Below are 15183 nucleotides of genomic sequence, written 5' to 3'. Positions count from 1 at the left end.
ATTAAATATGTAGTGTAGTATATATTAAATATACATTGTTTTCTTACATTCCAAAATTGTTGACAATTTTTGCTTTTATTTATAAGGAGAACGAGAAGGTTTTGAAATTAAAAAAAAAAAAAGGAGCGTTTTGAAAAGATTAAAAAATTATTTTACATGCTTCTTTTAATTGTAGTATATTGGAAATAGACTGCCAAGTTTTATACGTACATATAAAATCTTGAAGGATTACGATGAATGCAAAGATAAGAACATATGGTTAATTAAAGCAGTACTCACCAATAAGCTAAAAGCCAATCAATAAAATACATTGTCTAATCTCAAACTTATTAATATAATACAAAAGCATATACACCTGTTGAGGAAACAACAAGCTGTCTAAAATACGAAGATTTATCATTTAATCACAAGTAGAAAGCTCGAGATCGATCTTGCTTTTGTACAAAGTATATGACAAAATAAAAACAACCTAAACTAAATCACTCAAACGTAACTGCATTGACTAAACAAACTAATTATTAAAACTGATTAGCCTTCTAAGAAGGCATCGACCTTAGCATTGGTTGATGAACTCAAGAACTTCATGCAAAGAGGAGCTTTGACACCGGCTAAGGCCAATATGGCTGCTGGAACACTCCACAAAGATTCACCACATATAAGTCCCGAAGCAACGGCAGGAGCAAACTCACCAGCCTTGACCTTATTCTTCCTCTGCCAGATGAAAAGAATCAAGCTCCCAACGCACATGTCGATGGCAAAATAAGCACCTAGGTAGAATGGAATCGCCATACACATTGGACTTGGTATGAAACGGTAGATGCGGAATTTAGTTTCAAACTTATGGAGGACATCCCTAATGATGTTAATGACTATAGCACCAACAAAGAAGCAAATAGCAAGAGTGAGGCAGTTTTTGGGGAGGGAAGAGACACCCTCGACACCGAGAAGAGCAATGCCACGGTACATTAGACCATATGGTGCAGGGTATGAGCCTTCGGGGTCTCCAATATTATAAGCTTTGAAGAAGAACCAAAAGACAAGGGGCGACAAAACACATCCCATGGCAGTGCCAGCAACTTGGCTGAAAAACATCGAGCGAGGCGAAGCTAGAGTCAAGTAACCAGTCTTGAAGTCTTGCATAAGGTCAGAAGCAGTAGAAACAATGCTCATCATGACACCACAAGAAGCAAGGCCAGCAATAACACCTCCATTGCCAAGGCCAACCCAAGAACTGAAGATGATGATGGCAAATTTACCATAATTTGATGCAAGAGACCAATCAGTGAGCCCACAACCGTAGGCATTGCAAAAGGCCAAGACAGGGGCAATTACATAAGCAACCAAAACGTGGTACCATTTCAACTGATGGAAGATTAAGGGAACTGCGATTATAGATATGGCTGCAAGTATTACATAGCCGAGCAGTGCTACCCAGTTAGGGATTTGGTCTTTCAAGAAGTACTCCATTCTTCGTCGAGCATCGTAATCAGTGATTTCCAACGATGAATCAGCATTTCCAGAGCCAGACTTCTGTTTGGATAAGCTGTAGAATGTTTGGAAGAGCATGAAGCATACATGGTAAAGACCGTCACCAAGCATCATAGCAATGGCAATAAAAACCTGAGAATCATTAACAAGGACATTAAATTTACATCATTAACATTAATAAATGCTATGAAAAGAATGCAATGAGAAGATACTCAGACAGAAAGAGAGAGAGAGAGGTACCCTATAGCCTTGAATGCCATGAAGACTGCTTGCAGATAGAGAAGCATTGTACCAATCACCTTTCCTTAGCTCGATTAAGGGCCACATGATACCCCATGAGATGATGGCTCCAAGAAGGAGAGATAGATTGACCATGAAAGGACAGATCATTCCCACACCGACATATGTAGATGAGAAGTCAAAATAAAACCTGTTACATTCGGCCAACATTAGTATAAACGTTGCGGATTCTGTTTTACTACAACTTAAAAATGAAAGAAGTTCTTGATAGCAAATTCACTACAGCAAGACATAAAAATTATAAACACATCATTGATAACTCAAGAGTAAAAGAAGTATTGCTTTAGAATAATTCCTTTACCTTTTTGCATAGGCTTGAAGACCAAATGTGGGAAAGCTGGAAAATCCACAGCCATCTGCAGCAGCAAAGAACCATTGGAACAAAGCAAATACAAAGCTGAAACAGAAGCTCTTGAAAAGGACTGCAACTTGTTTCCTGAAAAACCATAACCATGGATTAATATTAAGGAAGATAAAAGAACATCCAATTTAATGTAAAAACAAAAACAGAGCCAATACTTACTTTGCCAGCTTAGCTCCTTTGGGTGTGTGAAAGGAATTGATGAGATATGCAGTTGCAGTTCCACTTGGATAGGTCAACTTGTATTTTATAATCATCATCTATTGAAAAGAATTCAATTCAGAAATTAGATTGAATGATGATAAACAATAAGATATAGATTTTATTTGGGTCCCATCATTTCGTACTCGTTTCCTTTTGTTCTAATGATATGTTTTGTCTTCAGATTAAAGGAATATCTACCACTACCATTAATCATTTAAACTAGAACTCGAACTCATTTGAGAGCCCAATATTTCATCTACTACGTTAAATCTGTGGCTTTAAATAAACAAAATTACATGTCTAAATTGAATCAACAACTAAGTTTTTAAAACCACTCTGAAACATGCTTTTTAATCATTCAAAATGTATGAAAATTGAATTTAAAAGTGAAAAAAAATAAGGATTTACTTGACTTTGTGTGATTAAATGCATATTTCAAATTGACTTCAACATGTAAAAGTGATTTTTTTAAAATCACTCCCAAACATTCATTAACATAAAATAAATTTTCAAAATAATTCAAAAACATGGTTAAAATGAAATAAACATTTCAAAATCATTCCCAAACATCCATTAAAATAGAGTAAACATTTCAAAATCATTCCCAAACATGCTTTAAAATAGAATAAACAATTCAAAAACATGCATTAAAATAGAATAAAAAGAGCAACTAAAACCAAACAATACATTTTAAAAATGGGGTTTTAATTGTTTGCATTACCAACCTTTCTAAGAGGCACAATAGAGAACAACCCAACAAAGCTAACAACAAAGAGAAAGCCTATCATCCAACCAACGGAGAGTTTCTTGATATTAATCGGCATGTTCCCTTCTTCTGCTTGAGCAGCAATTTTAGCACTCATTCCCAGAAGATAACTAGCAGTACCGCCTAATCATCAACACATTCCAAAAATCTTGATAAATAAAACGAATAATGTAAAGAAACAAAAACACAATCAAATAATCCTGTAAAATAGCTCTGAATCAATGAACTCAAATCAAGATCCTAGACATGTATGACCCAAATCGAGATTAAAATTACAGAAGAAGAAACAGAACACTTACTGCTAAACGCAATCCCAGAGGAGGCGACAACACATGTTTGAATCACAGTGTTTTCTTGTCGAGTGAATGGCTGTTTCATAAGACCAAGCTGATCAAGAATCGAGGTATAACCCTTCAAAATCGCGAATCCCAAAAGCCCAGCAGCGACATTGAGAGAAGGAATAACCCCAGTGGTGAGATTCAGTTTACAGACGATGAAGTTGAAAACAATACTAAGAATAAAACTGGTGAAAAGAGCCCTAAATGTGATCTGATTCCGCCAAGAAGGAACCTCCAAATTCTTAAAAGCATCTTCGACCACAATCCTTTCTCCACCCCCATCGGTTCCAGAACCCGATTCGCCCTCATTTTCCTTCTTGCTTGAATTTCTTTCCATTTTTTCTCACTGTCACCGGCGATGTTTTCCTTCACAATCTTACTGTTCTTTGTTAGAGAATCGAAATGGGAAATTTATGGGGAAGGGAAGTAAATTTATAAAAGAAGAATTTTGGGATAGCCAAAGAAAAGAGAATATGGGAAGATTAGTTTTGTGACAGATTAAATCAGACTGTGTGATTTGATTTATTTGATTGAATGATTGAGATTAATTAGAAGATTCAAAAAACAAATTAAGATTTGGAATATTTTGTTTTTATTTATTACGTCTTTTGAAAAAGGAAAATAATAAAAAAGAAATTGATTGCATGAATTTGCATGGAGAGGAGGCCGTTGTTGCTGATGTGGGGATCCGTAAGCGGTGGGAATTCTTCCGCAAAACCAAATCTCCCTGAAAATGACACGTTCGAATTATTGAAACCTTTCCTTCAAAAATAAATAACAATAACAATAACAAAATAACTAAAAGCTTTTGCTATTGTTTTAATTAATCAAATCAATTTTTATTAACCAACCTCAATTTAATCAAACAATTTTTCTCACTTTCAAATATAACAAAAATATTTATATAGATTTTATTAAACTCCATGGAAGAAGACAATAAAAAGTGCATCAATCTCAATTTTAATTTTTCTAAACTTCATCTCAACTTTCTTTCAAACTCATGCATCTTTTCACATCTATGATCTACTACTTTTGTTTAGCCATATTTAAATAAAAATTAAGTTATAGATTTAGTTTAGATACGGAGATTCACAGCAAAAAAGTCTCATTGATCTTTAAAAATTGAATTCATATAAAGTGAATTTTTGTTCAAATAAGAAAATTGTGTATAGAATAATCCGAACCTACGTTTATTGAATGGTGTGAAGCATTGATAGGTGGTAATTAATATTTATTTGAAATTCTAAATAAATTTATTTGTTGAAAATTTCACGTTAATTTCAACAAATGAATCTTGTTTGTTGGTAGCAATAGACTAAATCCTTTGGTTGAAGTCTCATGTGAACATTTCTTTTAATTAGCTAAAAAAAAGCCTGTTATTTATATCATCTCTAACCATAAATACAATAAAAACAAAAACTATGATACTTATTATAATGTTTTAAATTTTATTTCAATTTCTAAGACTTGGATTGAAATCAATTTGAGTTTTTAAATTGAAAAATATTGATTTTAATTCAAAACACTATTTAACTTAAGAAAACTTTTTTTTTTTTTTTTGTGTCCTGTAATATTCGAATACTAAAAGTGCTTTTTCTGAAAAAATTGTTTAGAAAAATTGATGTCATCAGATGAAAATGAAAAGAAAACGAAGGTAAAACACTTTTTCATCACTTAAAAGGTGGTTTTCAAGTTATCGATAGTAGAAAAAATCTGTGATTTGATAAATTTAGATAGAAACAAAGTAAATTGTTTTTTAGAGGGAAGCATTTGACTAATTTATTTTCTAAATGTATTTATACTATAATAATTAATTCACTTAAAAATATAATTTCATTTTTTATTTAGCATGCACTAAAGTGCTTCTAATTACTTACAAATAAAATAAAATACACTAAAAGATTTTTCTAAAAAAAGTAGTGTATTATTAAATTTGAAAGAGTAATAAAAAGCAATGACTTAAAATCATTTGGCAAATTTATAGATAACAAAAAAAATAGCAAAAAAATATTTAAAATAATAAAGCAAACAATTAAATTCATGTTATTCTATTATATGCATTTTACAAAACAAATTTTAGAACATAATTAAACCTTGTAGTAGTAATATTCACAAAAATATAATTAAAGATTCGTATACTTTCCAAATATTCAATTTAGTTCTTTGACTTTTATTTTAATTTCAATTTGTTGATTGCAATTTTAGACTCATAAATTTACAAAGTTCTACCATTCATACACTACCAAATATAGATAAAAATTAATCTTTCGTAAATGTTTAACAACGAAAATATAAAAAGTCAAAAAAAAAAAAATCCAACCATATGTTTAAACCTCTGTAAGGTGACTATGATATGACAAATAACATATAGAGAGAATATATGTACTAGTATAACACTTAATGACCAAACAAATTTGACATGTATGTAAAGAATAAGTCAACATTTTATTTTTTTTATTTAACAATAATAATTATTATCATGTATATGTGTGATTAAAAAAAGTCCAGAAATTGGGGGTGTAAAAATTAAGTATGACCAACTTTTAGTTTAATGTGAATTAACAACTCAAGAGAAAAAAAAAAAAAAAAGGTAACAGCTGAATAAATAATAAACATGTTACCAAAAATAAATGACAGCTTTAATTCTGAAATTGGCCTAAAAGAACGAGTGGGAGTTGATGGTGGAGGGATACAGGTAACTGACACCAACTTTGTTTCCATTTGTATTCGAACCTAATTGGAGAATCTTTTCTGTTCAAATTCATAAATTATGTTTTCTTTTTCTTTTTCCTTTTATTGAATAACAAAAGAAATACTCTTGAAAATTGATTACTAAACTTTGGAAAGTTTTGGTTTAATCCTCAATGTTTAAATTAAAGTTTGAGCTTTGGTAGACTTTTGTTGTTAAATACATGGACATGTTTTTTTAGTGAACAGATCGAGACACATACAGAAAGTAAATTTCTGTATTACAATTAGGAAAGAATTTGTTACGTTATGCAAAGCCCCACCTATAATTTGTACGTATGAGAGAGGCGCAAGAGTCAAATCACAAGCAGTAGAATCAAGGAAATTGTTGGAGAAGGAAGGTACGAATCAGGGTGATGATCAAGGCAAGGACCACGGAATACATAAAGGGGTTGTAAGTAGGAGGAGTTTGGCAGATGAAGTCAATGTGGAGATTTTGTAGCTTGAGGAAGCTTGACGCTCTCGAATCTGCTCTTATCGCTCTAATAATTTTGTTCCAATTTCTACTTCATTTTTGTCTGTATTCTAGTAAAAGTCACTTTTGACTGAGCTTCTGGAAGAACTTTAATGCTGGAACTTCTGGAAGAACTTTAATGCTGGAACTTCTTAGGATCATCGCGAATATATTAAGTCATAGAGGTGTTTGTTGGAATTGTGGGTATTAATGTTTGTGGAGTTTGATTCCTAACACATTATTATAACTTTCAATTTCGTCTAAATGATGTATAAATTCTAAAGACGGATTAGGCTGTCTACATCGAGACGACAGAAGACAAATAAAGCAAATTTAACCCCCAAAAAATATGTTTCTAGTAAAAAAAATGTGAAATAAGCTTAGTCATTTTTCTAAAGAGATCTAATGCATCGAATGCATTTGTGTTGGAACTGAATTTTTTTTCCCTATTGCTCCCACAACCTCAAGTCATAGTTACTTCAAACCTGCTCTAATAGTAGTCACGGTTACTTCAAACCTCTGCTTTCATCTCCACATGAAAACAACACCAACAGAGCTTCACCCACTCTCCAATTTCTGAGGTCGAAGATAAAAGCCGATCACGATTTGTAGTACCAATATCATTTGAAGATAGTGCAAGATCGAATCCTTTTATGTTTATGAACACGTCGCACGTCTTCAATAATCTCAAAAGGTCAAACAATAGCAAACCATCCATCTTGGCTTTCTCATATTTTTCGGAAAAGGCTAAGAAGAAAGTCTACCAAGCAAGATCCCACTGAATACTAAAGCACCATACCACTTGTTGGAGATGAACCTGAAACCAGAAATGAAAACGAGAAGCAAAAAATGAGGATGCATTGTACAAAAGGAGAAAAGGGAAGAAAACTAATGCATATAACAATCTAAGAAAACTAATGCATATAACAATCTCCTCGACTTTAAATATGGATAAATCTTTAGGCAGAAAGTATGTAAGCATTCAGAATAACCTACATTATCATCACAGTAATGGATTGAAGCTGATAATTTTTTTTTTCAACGAAATGGTCACAAGCATCATTCTACAGAAAGTTCAGTTTAAAAAAAACCAGGATTTTCATCTAGTAAAATAATCTTATGAGATTCGACACTTGGGGTGTTTGGAACAGAGGTAGATTTGTGAACTCCCAGGACCCACAATGCAAAGAATTAATAAGGAATAAAATTAATGTTTATCAGTTGTGACACCCACAAACTCCTTGGTCAAACCAGGAGTGAAGTTCAATTCTACTCCTCTACCTCCTACTCCGCAACTTATTTTAAACGCCTAAGTTTAAAATACATGCATTCAACCATAAAATCAGTAAAATCTTAATTTGCTTTAATGGTGCTTGATATAGTATCCTCCAAATCAGATCAGACACATACTTTCGATTGCAATCAGCACGACTTGATAAGTCAACTGTAAAAATCTGCCAAGCCAACTGTCCAGATGCAGCAGCCAAAAGTGCATAAAATGGCCATCCTGCTCCACAATGGTTTGGGATAAGACATCCAAACAAATTGCAGTTTATCCAAAACTGGAAATTAAAAACATGGAAAGGCACAGAGCAGATTACCAATATCAGCATTGTAACCACTAAGAGCAAGACAACCAATGTTTGCAATTCCAAACATAGTAATCCACTCCTTAGTTGAGTCTCCAAATCTCAAAGCAGTAGATTTAACGCCGACTTTTAAGTCATCTCCCTTGTCCTAAAGCCAGCAAGTATAAGCATTGCAACCAGAAAGTCAAAGAGTTGATTTTGGAAATGCTTTAGACAGAAACATTTTTCCTAGGGGCGCTTTGGACCTTTTCTTTTAAAGCATCTAAAAGTATTTTGCCAAGTTCCAAAAACTTCTTCATATCCAATCAAAAAACATCATTAGAAACTTGTCAAGTCTTTTTATTCAGATATAAAAATGGCACTACGACATCGAGCAACACCTCTAAGTATCAAATGATGTTGCGTTTCCATGTCTGTTTACTAGCATATGCAACTATGGTTTCAAGTACCGTAACGGGTACCACTAGATCTAGAGTTAAACCACCGACAAAAAACAATCACCAAATAACCAAAAAGAGTAGTGAGATACAAATACAAACCATTAAAGACTCAGTGACAGAAAGCCAAGAATAGTATGTACAAACACGTGACCGGAGGTAAAATCCCTAGTGGGTGTGGGCGATAAGGCAAGCATTATAGTACAGAGAGAGTAGAGACCTCTAAGAAAGATGCACAAGGCTTTGCTAATGTATAAAATAAAGAATACTGCAGCCATGAGTAATGCATCCATGCACAATACTCAATGGTCACATTTAAGTTTCTTCCACAATATTTGGCATCAAGTTACACAGGAGAGATCACTGAGGATCAGCTTTTCTTTTGGTGTTTACAAAACATTAATTGGCTGGAGTGGTGAATCGTTTTCTTGAGAATGTAGAAAACCGGAGTCTTTAAATGCCCAAAATTACAGATGTATTTTTTGATAACTGTGTTTCTTTTGTAGAAATATTTTTATAGATGTTTAGGATTATTTGGGTAACTGTATTCATTTCTTAAGATTTCTACTTGAAAATGTCATGAATATGCATAATGTTTCATTAATTTATAATTAGTTTGATATAATTTGAACTTACATAATAATTCTTTTTAATTAATCTGAATTTATTTCTAAACTGATTTTCTTATATTATTTTGTATGTTATTTTTCTTGATGAAATAATATATCAATTTATAATTTCTTTATAAAATAAATATTTACACTTAAAATTGAATATGTTTCTAAAAAAAACAAAAACGATACAAGTAAAAAAGAGTAATATATATGGTTGAAACTATTTATCTTAGAAAATATAAACAAACAAAGTGCTATATATATATAAGAAAACTTGAAGGATTAAAAAGTAAAGACAGGATGCGCTCCACATGGGAACTTGAAAAATCCATGTTTTAGATGTCAAGGAACATCTAGATGTCAAGACGTCTTACATTACCACAAGACAAACACAAAATTCAGATGTCTACTCCATAGAAAATTGGATGCGCATGAAACAAACGGTCCAATAAAGGACCACGTATTTGCCCTAACTTCTTGGTGGAATTCCATAGCCAAAGATTTCAGCTATTGCTTTGCTTTTTACAAGTACAATTTTTTGCTACAAGTTGCTTCTATTTCACCCATGTTCACCACCATCAGAGTAAGATTTCGAATGAACTACGAGCTTCCTACTTCTATAAATACTCTTTTGTTTTTTGTAAAAATTAAAAAATATGGCCCTTAAAGCTGGCTATACAAAATCCTAATAAACAAAGAAAAAGGCAGGAATCAGAATTTACCTGATGTGCATATATCGTATCGTATACAAGAGTCCAGAATACTCCAGAGAAGTATAGTGGCAAAACAATAGCTGGATCCAAAGTTCCTCTGATGGCTGCCCATCCTAACAAAGCTCCCCAGTTGAACGTCAGACCCAGATAGGCTTGAGGCTGCCACAAATATATCGCTAAGGCACATCAACTACCAAGGTTTCTCAAAATTAATAACATAAATAGAATATTTAAGCCCCATTTTATAACCATTACCTTTTCGATTTTAAATTTTTAAAATTTCTGCTTATTTTCTCACCATTTTTTTTTTCCAATTGTCTTCATCATTCCCAACTAAACACTTAAATTCTTAGTTGAATCTCAAAAACAATTTTGTTTTAATTTTCAGAACTTGGCCTGGCTTTTTAAGAAACACTTCTAAAACCTAGCTAGCAAGGCAAAGAAATCAATAGGTGGAACTAGTGTTTATAAACTTAATTTTCAAAAACAAAAAACTAAATGATTATCATTTATCAAATGAGGCCTTTAACAAATACAAACCCAATAAAAGCGTCATACCCAATATGTGAACCTCTTCATGAGAGGATAGGAAAATACTAGAAGCAAAGAGGAAGCCCCCAAAATGCGACTGTTCAAAACAGGAAGTCACATTGGAAACATCAAACTACTATACAAGAAAACACTTATTATGTGACCCAGTTCATTCTAAAGAGAAACTCAAAACCATTCCAACCTGTAATTATTCAGTTGAAGGAGAATTCCAAGTCCCAAAAATAGCTGCAACCCTAAAAAACTGATTCCCTGGGGTTGAGTTAATTGACCACTAGCAACTGGTCTAAGTTTTGTACGTTCAACCTGCAAAGGATGAAATACTGAGGCTGAACCAAGCATGGAAGAGTAAGAAGTAACTAATCCCCTGCAGGGGAGGTGTATCCGAAAGGAAAGTACTTAGCAGTAAAACTATTTGTTAGTGAATGTTTTATTCATCAGCCTCAGTACTTTGTGCTCTACTTTATCACACATCATGACAAGTAATGCATCTATCATCTGATATTGAGACTAATAGATCACGGGAATGCAGCAAATAATTGATACCAAGTAGAAAGTCATTTTATTTTGCATTGCAAATTTACAGTCATCCCAGACCAAGAAAGGGGGCTAGAAATGTTGCAATGATATAATTAACAAAGGAATGAACTAATGCTTGATTAAAATACAAAGCCCTAAAGTTAAGCCAAGAGATATTGTCTATACATATATCGATCACAAACAAAACACGTAGATTTGCACACTACCTGCAAGGACTAACCGATCTAAACTATTCAAAAAGTTAAGCCAAGAGATAATGTCAAAAAGCCACACGATAGAGAAAATAATGTGAATATGATATACATGGAAGAAAGAAGTGTAATGACCTTTGTATCAATATCTCGATCAAGGAGGTCATTTATGGTACACCCAGCACCCCTCAAAAGCAAAGCCCCGCATCCAAATAGAGTCAGCATTTTAAAGTCAGGAAGTTGGCCTGGAGGTGCCGCCAAGGTAATTGACCTAAAGAATACAATTTACTCTAGTTATGGATTTTGGAAATCATGCTCCCCTCAACATTTATGATCCAGTCGAGAGTGTGAACATCGTCTTATAACCTATATGATACAAAAGAAAATTATAGTTCAATACGTAGAGGGTAATAAAGTGAACCATTGGCAGACTTTCCTATTTACTAGTTGTAATTGGATAATTTCCCAACTAAAATACGCAATTACATAAAAATTGATAGATCTTTTATGAATAATCAAGTAAAGTTCGAAGATAATACATATGAAATTAAATACATGATGATCTTTTTTACACAGAACTATGCAAGTCATAACTAAATTAACATGCCTCCACTAATTTCTCACAAATGCAATAGTAACTTGTTGGTGATATATAATTAAATTTGCACACAGGACCTCCCTGGACCACCTGCTCTGATACCATATTAAACCACCAATTCATCCAAAAGCTTAAGCTTGTGGTTGAAGGCAAATTTAATTATATATCACCAACATAACTATCAAATATGGAAAATGTTGATACACACATTGACAATCATCACCTATTTAACGCATAATTTGGAGAGCATCTAATTATCCATTTAAAACCAGACAACCAATAGTGATTAGTATGATACAAAATATTTATTATTCCAGAAACGGGCTGAATATTGAAAATAATAACCAATTTTAGATGCAAATTAACAACTATTATTGCGTGACATCGAAAAGTTTCCTTTATTCCAAATCATTTTTTGCACATTGACAGCAGAACAAACACGGACCAAAAACAGAAGTAGCTCTTACTTACCACATACAAGGCCAAGCAAGCAACCACGTTCCAATGGGTTTATCAAGCCGTGCAAGGTGCGCATAAGGCTGAAACTTTTTGGGCAAATACAAAGAAATCCAGGACATCTCAGCTTTTGCCTCTGATTTTCCATCATTTTTAACACTACCATACGGACTCTCATCACTCTTTGAACTCTCTTTTACGTCCGAAGATGTAGAAAAACCATGGATAAGTCCAAATCTAAAATCTCGAATGGAACTTTCAAAAACAAAATCTGACCGATAACACCTTAAATTGGAAACTGAACTAGCTCTGGTGTATGAAATTGGCGACTCGAGGCTTGAGAAGAGATTGAGATATTTACGATGAAGAGAGAGGCAGGACACGAACCTGCGTGAAGTACGGAACAGCAGAGACGCCATTTCCGAGCCAAAACAAGCTAATAGAAATAACTTATACTACGACCTCAACGAATTCGTCTTGAATGGCTCGAATTTGTTTGAAACATTAAATCCCAATAGAACAATTAGTAAGCTCCCTAAGTCTTCGTCCAGTTCCAAATGAATCATTTCTCCATATAGCATTTCCAGTCTACATTTACAAGGTGAACAATTTCAATTAAAAGCTTAATTCTTAAACAACGTACAAAAAATATGTTAACGTCTGATTCAAGGACATAGCACGATGCTCATCGTACATAATCATATATTCGGTTGATGCATAACAAACAACAAATTCCATAAGTATTATAGTTTTTTTAAAATTCACATACCTCACAATTGCAAGCCTTCAGCAAACTCAGTTGTCAGTTGCCTGCTCCATTAGTGTCGTGTGGGTCACAGCCACTGCCAATTGAGATCCAACGTGGATTGGAGAGGCGGCGGCAGCGGCGGCCGCAGAAGGACTGAGGGACGATCTGCAGCTTTGTCCTTGGAGAAGCGAAGAGGCATAAAGAACTCGACCGATGACAGACGATGAGAGCGAGAGGCGAGAGATGGTGAGAGGTGAAAAAGAAATGACGCTGAAAACGTGAGAAATTACAATAAAACTTCGATTTCGATTGATATTTTTAGAGAAATTACAGAAGAAAAAATCCAAAAACTTACCATTAAATCGATAAATAAACATTTTTGGGAATTTGTGAGGATGAGTGGATATTATAGTGTGTTTGCTATATTATTATAATCTATGTTTATAATAATATATGTTTTTGGTTTACTATTATAGCATGTGATATATCATGTTTACTTCTTTTTTTCGGTATTACTTTTTGACATATATATATATATTAGGTATATATCATTTTTTGAAATCATAGTGTTCACACGAGATTTCATAGAAATGTATTTTGTGGAATTGAACTTTGATATATTTATGAATATTGTGAATACAACCTCTAGTATTTACTCATTTGATGTTTTCTCTCGAATACAATTTAAAAACTTAGAATTTCTTAGTCTTCGATTTTTAGGATGTTGTAGTTGCAAGTCTATTTGAGACTCGATCTTCAGGAATTCAAGAAAAGTTTAATCTTCAAAGTCTTCAATCTTTCAGAAGTTGTTGATCTCGAGGTTAATACGAACTTGCACGTCTTGAGAGTTGGAAAATTGCCAATATCCAAATATGTATGTATATTTTTAATATTCCATATAAATCAAATTATTTTTATTTATTTATATATATATATATTTAAAAATTTGAGATTTGTTAAAACTAATACTTAATTTCTCAATAGAAATATATTTGAAGATCTCAATCAAAATTCATCCAAAGATCTTAACAAAGAAAATCAACAAAGATTTACTCCATCTCTTATTTCATCTACAATGTATAATTTTTTATCCCTATAAATAGTTGAAACAATAGTTGAAGTGGGAAAGAAATGAAGCAAGCAAAAAGAAAGAAGACATCAAAAAAAAATTTACTACTGTTAAAACGTTATCGCCATACTTCGTCACTTACTTTCGGTCGCTACTCCACACAAAACTAATTTCAGTCATATCTCTTCTTTTCTTTTTTGAATTTACCGGACATGGAGATTGAGTGGTATAGAAAAGAAAGGAAAAGAAGAAAAAAAATAGAAGAAAGAAGTAAATGAGAAGAGAAGAAAGGAAAGAGAGAAAAAAAAGAAAAAGAAAAGACAGAGACGAACGAAGAATAAGAGAGGAAGAAAGGGAAAAAAAGAGTGAGACTGGTGAAAGGTTTTTTTTTTTGTTTTGTTTTTTTAATTTTAATTTATTTTTTTAAACTCTTTTTACAAACAATTGATTTATTATTATATATATTTCTTTATTTTCTTTTGTATTCATGTGTGCCTATATATATATTCTGATTTACTTTTTTTTTTGTTATTTTATTTTACTTTTTTGGTTTTCCATTTTAAAAAGCTTTATTTATATATATACTCTAAAAAGTGCTACCTTACCTAATTTACTAATAAATATATTTTAAGGTTAGTATCTATGACATTGCACCAACTACAAGTTCTACTCAAGGTTAATTTTTTTTATATATATTTTTTTTATTTTTTATTATTAATTTTTTTTTCAAAACTATTTCAAAGGCCTTGGGTAAGTATCTTGGTTTGGCTTTCAATATCCTGGTTTATTGGGTTTGTACATGATAAATGATGCAACTTTATCATGATTTTTTGGGTTTGTACATGATAGACGATCCAACTTTATCATGGCGCTCATGCAACTCTATCATGGCACCCACTCTAATGATAGACGACCCAACTTTATCGCGTCCACTGCTGCTGCGACTTATTGGGTTTGTACATGATAGACGATGCAACTCTATCATGTCGTCCAGTCCAGTACTGCGGAGACTTATTGGGT

General features: G+C 32.7%; 2 protein-coding genes across 5 annotated transcripts; both read right to left on the bottom strand.

The window, feature by feature from the left end:
* Window positions 1-259: 259 nt before the first annotated feature.
* LOC101222425 (probable metal-nicotianamine transporter YSL7) lies at window positions 260-4028 on the bottom strand. Its single transcript, XM_004148525.3, has 6 exons — window positions 3419-4028; window positions 3079-3242; window positions 2312-2409; window positions 2090-2224; window positions 1729-1918; window positions 260-1620 (listed from the first exon to the last, which is right to left on the bottom strand). The coding sequence occupies exons 1-6, from the start codon at window positions 3792-3794 to the stop codon at window positions 529-531; spliced, it is 2055 nt and encodes a 684-aa protein (XP_004148573.1). The 5' UTR covers window positions 3795-4028; the 3' UTR covers window positions 260-528.
* A 2869-nt stretch (window positions 4029-6897) lies between these two features.
* On the bottom strand, window positions 6898-13359 carry LOC101222189 (4-hydroxybenzoate polyprenyltransferase, mitochondrial). Of its 4 annotated transcripts, none has more exons than XM_004148524.3 (9): window positions 13116-13359; window positions 12362-12934; window positions 11428-11563; window positions 10746-10867; window positions 10571-10640; window positions 10022-10171; window positions 8261-8396; window positions 8070-8166; window positions 6898-7476 (listed from the first exon to the last, which is right to left on the bottom strand). In XM_004148524.3, exons 2-9 carry the CDS (start codon window positions 12763-12765, stop codon window positions 7407-7409), a joined length of 1185 nt encoding a protein of 394 aa, XP_004148572.2. In that variant the 5' UTR covers window positions 12766-12934; window positions 13116-13359; the 3' UTR covers window positions 6898-7406. The 4 variants fall into 4 exon arrangements, with proteins under 4 accessions (XP_004148572.2, XP_011651752.1, XP_031739169.1 ...); XM_011653450.2 differs by having other exon boundaries at window positions 11428-11658; window positions 13116-13358; XM_031883309.1 differs by lacking the exon at window positions 12362-12934 and having other exon boundaries at window positions 11428-11658; window positions 13116-13358.
* Window positions 13360-15183: the final 1824 nt, after the last annotated feature.

Source organism: Cucumis sativus, chromosome 3 (assembly GCF_000004075.3).
Source record: "Cucumis sativus cultivar 9930 chromosome 3, Cucumber_9930_V3, whole genome shotgun sequence".
Classification (NCBI taxonomy): domain Eukaryota; kingdom Viridiplantae; phylum Streptophyta; class Magnoliopsida; order Cucurbitales; family Cucurbitaceae; genus Cucumis; species Cucumis sativus.
This window is presented reverse-complemented; position numbering and strand designations above follow the sequence as displayed.